The sequence below is a fragment of the Mustela putorius genome, unplaced genomic scaffold, assembly GCF_011764305.1.
Source record: "Mustela putorius furo isolate JIRA1106 unplaced genomic scaffold, ASM1176430v1.1 tig00001419_pilon_pilon_pilon, whole genome shotgun sequence".
Lineage (NCBI taxonomy): Eukaryota > Metazoa > Chordata > Mammalia > Carnivora > Mustelidae > Mustela > Mustela putorius.
This window is the reverse complement of record NW_025421736.1, coordinates 48802-61973: the sequence shown is the minus strand read 5'-3', so window position 1 is coordinate 61973 and position 13172 is coordinate 48802. Positions and strand designations below refer to the sequence as shown.

The 13172-nt window shown below is 46.1% G+C and overlaps 1 protein-coding gene across 23 annotated transcripts in view; it reads right to left on the bottom strand.

Moving 5' to 3' along the window:
- Positions 1 to 209: 209 nt before the first annotated feature.
- RABL2B (RAB, member of RAS oncogene family like 2B) overlaps positions 210 to 13172 on the bottom strand; it is a 30625-nt gene continuing 17662 nt past the window's right edge. For 12 of the 23 annotated variants that reach the window (XR_006608845.1, XR_006608846.1, XR_006608852.1 and 9 more), the window contains 3 exons: positions 10534 to 10645; positions 10113 to 10210; positions 9703 to 9780 (listed from right to left, as the gene is read on the bottom strand). Coding sequence is in view for 10 of the 23 variants with exons in the window: in XM_045087525.1 (XP_044943460.1) it covers positions 9430 to 9510; positions 9697 to 9780; positions 10113 to 10210; positions 10534 to 10645 (375 nt within the window). In the remaining 13 variants the exon portion in view is untranslated. Of the gene's footprint in view, positions 574 to 3555; positions 3716 to 7957; positions 8527 to 8552; positions 9511 to 9696; positions 9781 to 10112; positions 10211 to 10533; positions 10646 to 13172 lie in introns of those variants that run through there. The other 11 variants (XM_045087530.1, XM_045087533.1, XM_045087531.1 and 8 more) reach the window with 6 other exon arrangements.

Below are 13172 nucleotides of genomic sequence, written 5' to 3'. Positions count from 1 at the left end.
ACCTACTGTTTAATAGAGTTTCTGTTTGGGATCATGAAAAAGTTCAGGAATTGATAGCGGTGGTCACACAATACTGTGAATTTTCTTTTTTTCTTTTCTCTTTTTATTAACATATAATGTATTATTTGCTTCAGGGGTACAGGTGTGTGAATCATCAGTAATATGATTTTTATTACTGCTACTGAGTGTAATCATACACTTAAAAATGGTTAAAATGGTAAACTGTTATTTATATTTTAATTAAAAAGCTGGAAAAATATGCTACAAAAAATCAAATACAAAAGAATGCAGGAATGGAGAAAAGGAGGGACAGAAAAATACAAGAGAGGTTGTCCTAGGTGCACCCCTGCACTGTGCACCCGCCTAGGCGACTGGCCAGGTTCTGCTGGGGGTGCGGGGCTGCTCCAGAGGTGGGTCAGGCAAGCTGCTCCAAGGAGCTGGGCGTCTGCAACGTTAGTGTTCCTGAGCAGGTACTGGTCCCGCTGTTCATGTGTTCACTGCGAGCACGTGACTGGGCCGGTGCTGCACGTGGAGAGGCCCCGTGTTGGTGACAGGCAGAGGAAGGCACCCAGCCTGTAAGAATAGGAAAATCCCTTGAAAACTGATGGAGACTATTCAGAGGGAACTTCCCTGGGTGTCTTCAATGCGTCCACCTTTGGCGGCTTCAGATCAGAAAAGAACTTTGATTCTTACAGTCACTTACTTCAGCGATTCAAGAGCTATTGAGGAAGCTCAGAAACAGCTAGACTTACCAGAACATGTCTACTCAAAGGAGACAATGTCTTCCCGGTTGCTAAAAGCAAACTAATGAATGGCCACGGAGAGGAGAAATCACCTATCTTCTTTATTCATTCACTGCTTGTAACTATGCAACTTATTTTGGTTATATTCCTAAAGCTGTGCGTTGGTTTAAACTGTATAATGTAGTTACCATATTATGCTTTAAATCCATCACGTGTCAGTACTAAAAAGAGTCATCCAAAAAACCCAAGATTTAAAAAAATGTTATATATTAATTAAAAACCCTTTCAAAGCTTTCTAAAACATACCACTAAAAAGGTCTTAAAGCTGCCTTATGATGGAAATAAAATGTACATCAGTGTAGGTTAAAAGGCAATTTAAAAAAAAGATTTTATTTGTCAGAGAGAGAGAGAGGGAGAGAGAGAGAGAGATTGCACACAAGCAGGCAGAGTGGCAGGCAGAGGCGAAGAGAGAAGCAGGCTTCCCTGCTGAGCAAGGAGCCCAATGCAGGACTGGATCCCGGGACCCTGGGATCATGACCTGAGCTGAAGGTAGAGGCTTTAACCCACTGAGCCACCCAGGCACCCCAAAAGGCAAATTTTTAATTTGAGTTGAGAACTGTAAAATCCAGCAGGGATGCCTTTGAATAGTTAATGTTCTAAACAGAGGCGGCTTAGGAAAGTAAATGCACTGAGCAGAGGTTTCAATTTTTTTACAAACCTAAGTGGGAAAATCCAGACTTTGTGTTTTGTATGCATTTTGAATTTGTTTTATTATTAATATAAAGACTTGCAACATTTCATTTTATTCATTTCCTCTTGAGATCAAATCAATGTGCCACAGTCCATGTCGGCATAGGTCTACTTCGGTTCTAAATAATCCAGGCTCTCCTCCTCTTCCGTGTTCTGTCCATTTTTTTAAGACAAAGTAAAATGACTGGTTTTTGTTCCATAGGTCTCATTTTTGTGTTACCACGTCTCACTCCTCTGTCAGAGTCCGTGTTCTTGTTCTTCAACCTTCTCTTCACTTTGGTGGTTCTTTCCTCGAAATAACTTTCATTGTCATTTTTTTTTCCATTTAGAATATTTTGCATCTATACTCACCAGAGATTGACTCTATTTATACCATTTCATCCTCTCACTGGATTAATGATAATGATCACGCATATCTGTATTGCTTTATTAGAAAAAAAACTTTTGCCTTTAGGTTTCTTTGGACTTGATTTTTTTTTTTTGGACTTTATTTTTTTTAAAAAGATTTTATTTATTTATTTGACAGACAGAGATCACAAGTAGGCAGAGAGGCAGACAGAGAGAGAGGGGGAAGCAGGCTCCCTGCTGAGCAGAAAGTCTGATATGGGACTCGATCCCAGGACCCTGAGATCATGACCTGAGCAGAAGGCAGAGGCTTTAACCCACTGAGCCACCCAGGTGCCCCTTTCTTTGGACTTTAAATGAATACAGAGCAGTTCACTTATATATCTAATTCTTAAAGAACACAGAATGCTTGTTTTCCCCCGGGAAAATTATTTAGGAGCAAATTATGAAATATTTAGAAGGTTATTTATTTTAATGTAGTGATGCGTTCCTAAGCAAGCCTAAGCTATTATAGGTGTGTGTGCACTATAATTTGATGACAGTTTAAAGAGAGCTTGTAGCTTGAAATACATAATAAAGTTGTAGTTAAATAATCTTTATACTGATACATTTTTCTTCAACTGTATGATTTTTATTTAAAGATTTTATTTATTTATTTGAGAGAGAGAGAGTGCACATAAGCAGGGAGAGCAGCAGGCAGAGGGGGAGGGAGAAGCAGGTTTCCTGTTGAGCGGGGAGCCTGACATGGGGCTCTGGATCCGAGGACTCTGGGATCATGACCTGAACTAAAGGCAGATGCTTAACGGATGGAGCCACCCAGGCGCCCCAACTCTGCGATTTTTGACCACTTGAGTCTTTTTGTTTACGCTGGTAGAAATTTGAGATCATTGCACATTTAGGAATCTAAGATTGCAACCGCTTCGGATTCCTGAAACAGTTGATTGCATCATCATTCACCTTAGCGACAGATCTGGTAGGCGTCTGGGGGTGGGGAGAAGTATATAGAAGATACCTTTAAAGGCGATGATATTATAAATCAGTTTCCCTAATTTACATAAATTAATGAACTGAATGCAAAAAAGAGACAAAGTATACAGAAAAACATCTAAAACTGCTGTTGAGGTGCGGGGATGTGGATAATGCGGCTGGTCACGTTTTCCTTTTTGGTGTAGGAGTTTGTGGCAAACAAAGTAGTTTGTGGCTTTTTCATTTCTTCTTTATTAAAATATGTAGAAATCCCAGGGCACCTGGGTGGCTCAGCTCAAGTCATGATCTCCGGGTCCTAGGATCAAGAGCCCCGTGTCAGGCTCCCCACTCAGCGGGGAGTCTGCTTTTCCCTCTCCCTCTGCCCCACTCCTTCCTCATTCTCTATTTCAAATAAATAAAAAATTTAAAAAATTTTTTAGAAATCCCATACTTGAGGGCGCCTGGGTGGCTCAGTGGGTTAAAGCCTCTGCTTTTGGCTCAGGTCATGATCTCAGAGTCCTGGGATCGAGCCCTGCATCGGGCTCTCTGTTCAGCAGGGAGCCTGCTTCCCCTTCTCTCTCTCTGCCTGCCTCTCTGCCTACTTGTGACCTCTCTCTCTGTGTCAAATAAATAAATAAAATCTTAAAAAAAAAAAAGAAATCCCATTCCTGAAAGATGCCTCAATTATCAGTGGCTTTATGAAGCAAAGACCAAAAGTAAACATGAAAAGTGTAAAAACAAACTTGCATTTGGTTTGTTTGAATCACTTGCTGCTGCTGATGTCCTCATCAAGGACGTGCAAGTCCTGGGTGGCCTTATTTTGTCGTCACGGTCCATTTGGTAAATAGCCGAGGACGTGGTAACTCTTGCAATGGGCCGCTGGCTGGTCACTGTTCTGCGGCTGAAAATCTCTGCAGAAACGACAGCAGCACATTTTGATTCGTCCAAATGTTTCCAAGGTGGGAAATAGGTCTGGAGTCAGTGCAGAGAAGATGAAGACATACAGAAAACACAGAGGAAACGACTGAAGGGAGTCAGTTACTTCTCATGTAAATGAGCGGATGTCTCCAGTTCAAGGCAGAGCTCCGCAGAATGGTTTGAGACAAGATTCAGCTGCATCCTGTCTACAGGAGCTGGAGACCCAGTGACACAGAGAGGGCTACAGGGAGAGGGTGGAAAAGCTCCTCCATCCAGACAGTAGCCCGCAGAGACGTGGTGTGGCCGTCCCCGTATCAGACAAGAGGGACCAGAAGTCCAGGTGGCTGGAAGAGGCAAAGAAGGGGCAATTCATCCAGAAGACGATCAGAAGATGAAGGGTAAAACACAGACAGACATACTCTAAAAACACATATGCCCATGTGCACCAAACAACAGAGCCCCCAAATATTTGAGGCAGACATTAACATACTGAAGCAGTGCTACAGTACTATTCAGAGCCATCAGCACTCCGTTGTCAACAGTGTATGGAACACCTAGACAGAAAGTCCACGAAGACATCCAGGACTTTTAACAACACTGTTAATCAATGACCTATAACAGACATACACAGCACACTCTCCCCAAGAGCAGAATACACATTCTTCTCAAACCCATATGGAATATTCCATAGGACATACTATGTTTTAGGCCATGAACAATTCTCAATAACTTTAAAAAGACTGAAATCATACAAAGTATCTTTTCCAACCACAATGGGTGAAGCAAACATCAACAACAAAAGAAAAACTGGAAAAGTGACAATTATGTGGAAATTAAAGAAAGGCTCTTAAACAAGCTTAATGGATCACAGAAGAAATCACAAGGGTATATAGAAAATACTTAGAGACAAATGAAAATGAAAACACAACATGCAAAAATTTATGGCATGCAGCAAAGGCAATATGCAGAGGGAAGTTTATAGTGATAAATGTCTATGTTAAAAAAGAAGAAAGATTTCAAATGAATAACCTACCTTTACACTTTATGGAAGTGGAAAAAGAAGGGCCGATGAAAGGAAAGAATAAGCATCAGAGATAAGTGAAATAGAGAGCAGAAAAGCAATAGAGAGGGAATAATTATACCACAAGCTGGTTCTTTAAATAGATCAACAAAAATGACAAACTTTTAGCTATAATGACAAAGAAAAAAGGTGAAAATAGTTAAAATAAAAAATTAGAAGTAACAGTACTACTAATTATACAGAAAGAAAAAGAAACATAAGAAAATACTATAAACAAGTAGATACCTCTCAAATTATATGATGTAGATGAAATGATACCTGATAAAGGCATGAAAAATCCCACAGCTAAACCGTACTCAACAGTAAAGAACTGAAAACCTTCCCCCTAAGATAGGATCAAGGCAAAGGCGCCTGCTTTTTCCACTTTTATTCAACACAGTACTGGGAGCTCCAGTTAGAGCAATTAGGCAAGAAAAGGAAACAAAAAGCTTCCAAATTGTAAAGGAATAAATGAAAACTTTTTCTGTAGGCATGTATGATTCTATTTATAGAAAGTGCACAAGAATCCACAGAAAACTAGAGTTAAAAGAATTCAGCAGTTTCAGGGTACAACATCAACACACAAAAGTGAGCTGTGTTTCTATAAGCAGCGATGAGCAATAAAAAAAGGAAATAGCATCCGCAGAATACCGGGAAATAAACTTGACCAGGAGGTGAAAGATTTGTACGTGAAAACTACAAACACTGCTGGAACAAATTAGAGACTCCAACAAAGGGAGAGACATCCCAGGTTCGTGGATTGGAAGACTTAATATTGTTAAGATGTCAAAATGATCTTTAAAAAGAACAAAGTTGAAGGACTTTCAAAACTGCACTGTGAAGTTACACATCTAGACCACAGAATAGAATTGAGAGTCCAGAAATAAACTCATACAACTGGGACCAAGGTGGCAAAACCATTCAGAGAGAAACAGTCTTTGCAACAAATGCTGCCAGGACAACTGGACGTCCACAAGCACAGGTGTGTACTTTTGCCTCATGCCATGGACAAAAAATAACTCAGAATGGATCAATGACCTAAATGTAAGAGCTGGAGCCATAAAACTCTTAGAAAAGAACATAAAGGTTAAGTCTTCATGACCTTGGATTTGGCAATGGATTCTAGAAATGACACCAAGAACATGAGCAACAAATGAAAAAAAGGACAAACTGGAGTTCTTAGAAATTAAAAGACTTTTGTGCATCAAAGATATTATTCACAAAGTTTAAAGGCAAGCTATAGAATGGGAGAAAATAGCTGTAAATCATAAATCTGATGAGCATTTAGGTCCAGAATATATAAAAAACTCTTATAACTCAACAACAAAAAAGATAATCCAATTTAAAAATAGGCAAAGTACTTGAACAGGTATTTTTCCAAAGAAAATTTACAAATGGCTAACAAGCATATGAAGAGAGGCTCAACATCATGGCATTAGGGCAATGCAAATCAAAACCACAATGAGGTACCATTTCACAGCCACTAGAAATGGGTTCGATTTGTCTTTAAAGTAGAAAACAACATGGGCTAGCTGGGGAGTGGGTAAATTGGAACCTTTGTGCATTGTTTGTAGGACTGTAAATGGTTCCACTTTGGAAAAGACAGGAAGTTCCTCAAAAGTTTAATTGTGGTTAAATGTAATTAGCGTATGACCCTGTAGGACCACTCCTAGATATACACTGTACCATGGCCTGAATTATGGACCTCCAGAACTCATATGTTGAAGTCCTAACCTTCAATGTGACTGTATTTGGAGTCCAAGCATTGAGAGGAGTAATTCATGTTAAATGAGGTCCTAGGGCTGGGGCCCAACCTTTGTGTCAAAGGATGTGTGGTTGTTTGAGGAGGGGAAGAGAAAGCGATCTCTGCCATGTGCGCACTCAGTGAGATGGCAGCTGCCGAGAAGCCAAGAAAAGTGGCTTCAGAATGGAACCAACCCTGCTGGCACCCTGATCTAGGAGCTCCCAGGCTCCAGAACTGAGAGAAATAAATGTCAGTCAGTGGTGATTGGTGATGGCGGCCCGAGCAGACTCGGACAGCCAGATCAGAACACTGAGGTCTCCGCTGTGAGCCCGTACTCAAGCCTGGTGGTAGCGGCAACATTCATGCAGTTGAAGGGTGGAAACAGCCCAAATGTCCACCAACGAGCAAATGGGTAAGCCAACTGTGGGATGTATATAAAATGGGACGTGTTCAGTCCTAAAAAGGAATGAACTATTTAAAATGTGGATGAATCTTGGAAGCATGGTGCCAAGTGAAAGAAGCCAGACACACAGGTCACAGTGTAGGGTCCCACTGATGTGAAATATCCAGGACGTACAAACCGAGACAGAAAGCCAATGAGAGTCTGCCAGGACCTGAAGGGAGAGGGTACTGGGTGAGAAGCTGCTTGATGAGCAAGGGGTTTTACTTCTGAGTGACGGAAATAATCTAGAACTAGAGAGAGGTGAGAGTTGAATAGCACTGTAACTGTACTAAATGGGACTGCGTCGTTTACTTTAAAATGGTTAATTTTATGTTATGTAAGTCTCACCTCAATAAAATACTTAAAAAAAGACCCAGGCGTGGCGTTCCCTGTCTTAGGATGGAGTGAACTCCCAGGAGCAGGTGATCTGAGCATGAGAGGGTGGGTGGCCACAGCCGCTCCTGGCGCCCTGCCTAGGCAGTCCTCCCCTGGCTGCTGTGAGAATTGAGGGTTCCACCAGCCCTTGTTCCCGGAGAGCTGCCCTTGCTAAGTTGCCAGGGGGCGGAAGCCCCTTGGCCATGGAGGCTAGGCGCCATCACCTCCCCCTCCTCCTCCTCCCACATGTGGCTGACTACCACGCAAAGACCCCCTGATCCCAAGTGGGACCAATTCCGTGAGGCAGTTTGCCCTCCAGAGCTTCCTGGGGGCAGGGAGACCGCACCCTTGCTGCGTTCTGGCCTCCTGCCCTCTCCTGCTCCCCTCTCAGAGGGAACCTGATGCAAAATGGTTATGTAAAACTAATACTGATGGGAAATGGTATTTGAAGGAAATCTTGATAAAGGCATTATGTCAAAATAATACTTATTGGTCATTTACAACACCAAAGTGCTTTTTTTTTTTTTTGGTACTTTTTATAAAGATCTTATTTATTTATTTGACAGACAGAGATCACAAGTAGGCAGAGAGGCAGAGAGAGAGAGAGAGAGGAGGAAGCAGGCTCCCTGCCGAGCAGAGAGCCCAATGTGGGGCTCGATCCCAGGACCCTGGGACCAGGACTGGAGCCGAAGGCAGAGGCTTTAACCCACTGAGCCACCCAGGTGCCCATTTTTTTGGTGGCTTTTAAAAGCCCACCTCACCAGGATAGCACATTCCTCAAAATCCTGGGTCAAGTAAATATTTTCAGTTGAATTGTATTAGCGATTTAAAGGCAGATAAACTTTGTTCTTATTTCTTCTTCTTCCCAAATACTTGTTCTTTTTCAGACTCTAAAGTCCGGGGCACCTGGGTGGCTCAGTTGGTGGTGTCTGCCTTTGGCTCAGGTCATGATCTCAGCATCCATGCCCTGATCTTGCTCAGAGGGGGGCCTGCTCCTCCCTCTCCCCCATTTATGCTCTCTCTCTGAGAAAATCTTAAAAACCAAAACCCAAACCCACTGCAGTGGTCTCCGTGAGGGCAGAGCTGACCGGGCTCCCCACACGGCAGGTGGAGGCAGGGGCCCTCATTCGTCTAGCTGATGATCGTGGCTCTCCTGGGGCTTTTTGTTCAGTGAAATCCAGACCTACAGGCATGCACATACATGCGATGTTTATGTTAATTCGAACTTTACTATACAAATGAAACACTGGAAATGAGGATGATGACGGGTGAGGCAATCATACAAACACACGACTGACCCGTGAGTCCTGGAGAGAAGTGGGGGAGGCAGCAGGGTGCCCCTCTCCCCACCCATGGGGCAGTACTCACAAGTCCTTAAAAAAAGGCGGGAAAGCATCATCTGCTTCAGGGGCGTAAAGGGAAGTCCTCTGAACCCACACGGGTGCGCTTCCCAGTATCGCTAAGGGTTACAGGACTCGTCACCTGTTTCCCTGGGCTTTAAAGGCAAACCTGTCCTGTGACAGGAACAGATGTCCGCTCAAAACCATTTCTGAAAAAAAGCTGGTTGGGAGACGAAAGAGAAAAAAGGATGGAGGCCCCCTGAACCTGTAGGGCTGGGAACCGTGGCCGCCAGGAATTAGAAATCATTCCTTTGGAGGAAAGGCAATGAGTAGGCCCCAAGGTCAATTCTGGGGGAGAAAACACCTCCATTTCCTTTTATTGGAGACACACACAAAGCCTGTTTCCTGAAGCTCTTCCCAGCCACTGCACAAGCTGGGGAGGCTGAGGGTACTGATCTCTAATTCTGCTTCAGGGTCTACTCTGCCTGTCTCGCACCAGCCAAGGGTGCTGGCTGGTACAGCCCCCACCCCAGTCCCTGAGGACAGGGGAGAGGACACCCGTGGAAGGGTCAGGGGTCATGGGCCACGGTAGGGGGGGGCAAATAAATGGAATGGGTGAGCTTGCAGGAGGTGGAGAGGCCGGCCGGCGAGACTTTTTCAATTCCTAGCTGCAGGGGTGCTGACGGGAGGGTATTCAGAAGGACACCCCACCGAAGTCCACGAGGAGCGAGGCTTTCGTCTTTGACTCAGGAAGGGGAGGGGCTCTCAGTGTTGCCACGCTGCGCTTGGTCTGGCACGTCCTCCTCCTTCTGCTCCAAATCAAAGTTCTGTGGACAAGGCTGTAGGTGAGGCCTGGCCCTATGTCTTCCCCGGGGGGGGTCTGACTCTTCCCGGGGCGCGTGCATGATGAGCGTGCATTGCCCGAAGGGCCGGCAGGAGCCGCTCTACTGAATTTCGTTCTGCAACCCTCTGCAGAGAAGCTTGATCCCGTCTAACACTTCCCCCTGACCTACCTCAAGCTCCTGCAAAACCTCGTCCATGAAGTCCTGGGAGTTGTGTTTGTAAGACACAGCTAATCGAATCGCGTCATTGAAGAGCTGGGGGTAGGTGGCAGCGGCGGGAAGGAAGACATGGCAGTGGGTCCCAATGCCCTGTCCCCGTCATACGTCCACACAACACTCCACCCCTAAAGTCAGCAAGTTCACCCCTCGATTCACTTCCCGATCAATGTACTTTTTCTGCCGAGCCCAGGCCTGTCATCTTCCCTGCTGTCAGAACCAACCATGACCCATTCCTCTCACCACTCCCTCTGGATCGCCCACTCACGGCCCCTGCAGCAGCGCCTGTCCTCTCCACCATCCCTTCTCTTCGCAGCTTCCCCGGTCCCTTAAGTACTTGGCCTTCCCTAACCTCTGCAGCCCACCGTTACCTTCACGACATTGGTACCATCAGCAGCGGAGACAAAGTACAGGGGAAGAGAGAACTTCCTGGCAAAATTGAAGCTCTTTTGGGTCATCTTTACGTCTGCTGTAAAGAGAAGGTAGGACATTGGCCTGTCCGTTAGGGGAAAGGGAGAGGTTGCCAGAGGCCATGCCAGAAAGTGGGACAGGGAGGGGCAATCAGGGGACATGTCCTAGAAAAAGTTCATTTAACAGGGATCTACGTCTTGGAAAAGGACAGACTGGCTCAGTTGGGGTCTTTACTGGATAGAGACTGATGGACAGCAAACAAGGGCTGTATTGGGGGAAGGACAGATCACTGAAGGTTCACCACCCCAGGAATGGAGGAGGAAATGTGTGGTGGTGGGTCCCCCATGGAGCATGGACACCCAGATGCAGGGATGGCCCCACCATCAATTTTATTGGCCACCACGATGCATGGGATCTCTGGCCTGAACTCCCGAAGCTCTGTGTACCAAGTGCTCAGGTTCTTGTAGGTTACTTTCCTCTGCACGTCGAACACCTGCAGTGAACAGGGGACGAAAAAGAGCTGAGGGCCATCAGTGTCTGCACACCACCACACCTGACACACACAAGCCGCTGAGCGGCCCTGGGCCCGCCTTTCCCAGGGAAGCCCCCAGAACCTCCCAATCGAAAAGGTGCCTTTAAAACGTTCACTCCTTTTTTGTCATCTTGCCGTTGGTGTATCTAATATAACTAGGATGTATCGTTGTACTAATCAATATAGTCTGTTGCAAACCCTAAATCTTCTGTTTTTTTTTTTTTTTTTTTTTTTTTTTTTTTTTTTTTTTAGTCTATGACTGGTATTACTTAAACTTTGTCTTGAGATTCCTTATGCAGGGTACCTGGGTGGCTCAGTTGGTTGGGTGTCCGACTCTTGGTTTTGGCTCAGGTTATGGTCTTTGGCTCGTGAGAATGAGCCCCATGTTGGGCTCCATGCTTTGCGGGGGGTCCGCTTGAGATTCGCTTCCTCTTCCTCTGCCCTTCCTCTCTCCACTGCCTGCACATGCTCTTTCTAAAATAACTAAATGAATCTTTTAAAAAAATTCCTTTGTAATAACTTTAAATCCCTCCAAGATTTTCCATAGTTACCATCAGTGTACTTTTAAAAGATTATTATTTTTATTTATTTACTTTTTTTTAAAAATAAGGATTTTATTTTTTTGAGAGTGAGTGAGACAGTGCAAGCAGGGGGAAGGGGAGAGGGAAAGAGAAATTCAGGCAGACTCCTTGCTGAGGACAAGCCTGACACGGGGCTTGATCCCATGACCCTGAGATCATGACTTAAGCTGAAATCAACAGTCAGATAACTGAGCCACCCAGGCACCCACTATCGATGTACTTTTAATTTTGAAACTTTTGTTTAATCTCTTGTTCATTTTGTATCTTAAACCTTTTAAAAGTAATTTTTATCTATTCTTGTTATTTGGAGGTGGTTGACATCTTCGTTACTTTTGAAGTCGGGGAGAGGCGCTCAGGATGGTGCTGATTCCGCAAGCAGCAGCCGCGTGCCCACGGGCTGGTCCCTGTTCTTGCAGATCATGTGCCTGATGCTGCGGAGGGTGGCCCGGGCCTTCTGGATGGTGGTCCGCACGTGGGAGGTGGCAGGTTTTCGCTGGCCGGATTTGCACATCAGGACCACCTTTCCACCTCTGCCTGCGGCCGCTGGCTCACACCCACAGCCTGGAGGCGAATCGGATGCTTGAAGGGAAGGAGCTGCTCAGCCTCAAGGCTCCGGGTCTTGTTGCGGTGGACTGGGACGCTGGAGCCGTTCTGCGACCACCCACTGCAGGGGCGTGGGGTGCACAGCACAGTGGTCCCTCTCACTGCATTGGCGGGAGTCGGAACGACTATCTTTTATTATTGTACAGCTTGTAATTTTATTAGCATTTTACAGTGGATAGTTTTTACCTATTTTAAAATAGCAACATGCACAAGCACGGGCAGACTCGCTTTAAGGCCAGGGGAGGCCAGGGCTCCTGACGTGCTTGGAACGACTGCTGCAGGGATGGGGCCCTCAAACCCCTGGCCAGAGCTCCTGCTTTCAGGCACACGGTCCCAGCGCAGCAGTGGATCCAGAACAGTCCGGGGACTTGCTGGAATGGCTGCTCTCCCTTCATGGGAGTAAATGCGCCTCACCCAGCACAGGGGCTGCTCTGCATGGCAGGGGGCTTGGGGCAGCAGCGGTCGCAGCTGAGTCAGCAGGAGGTCCGCCTGGGAGGCCCTTCCACGGTATACCCAGGCCCCATATCACAAATGACCACATTGTCTTGAATCCCTAATAAAGACTTCTTATAAATCACACTTGTAATGAGTTTTCCGGAATCTGCTTCACACCAGCCTGCCTCCCACGATCACCATCAGTCACCTTTTGTCCCGGTCTGACCTTGTTTTGAGAGCTGAGGAACAGTTGATGGGGCCCAGGAGCAGCCCGGTCCAGTCTCTGAGTGGAGCTCCCGCTGGGACTATCGGATCCCACGTGGTCACCGCAAGGTGAGCATTTTCTACCTGCCAGGCCCCATGCAGCAGACAGCTGCACTGAAAGGCATGAAGGAATGCTGGCCAGACAGACAGCCCCAGGTGTCAGAAGAGGGTCCAAATGCAGCCGATGGAGAGGTGTCCAAGGCGGGGGGCGGGGGGGGTGTATTTCCTCCCAGAGAGAGAGTGGAGGTAAGCTCAGATCTCCAAACACCAGTGCAGAAGCGGGAGACAAGGCTGGGCTCCCCCCTCCTGCTTCTCCAAGGTCAGAAGCGTTGACCGTGTGAGCCTCCAGGTGGGACTGCTGGCCTGCACTGCCCCCACGTGCTGTACCCAGTCACCTCGTTCTGTCCTCTTACAGGTACTAATATCACAATTTGGAAAATGTCAAGAGATTTTGTGTTAAGGGATGAGGGAGCTGGAGAATGGAGCCAGGGCCCTGTGCAGGGGCCCTACGCACACAGGCTGGCACAGCTCTCCTGCGCTGCTTTAGCTCTCCCTCAGGTCCTCGAATGGCAGTTTTTACCCTGCGGCTATGGGGAGCCCCCAAA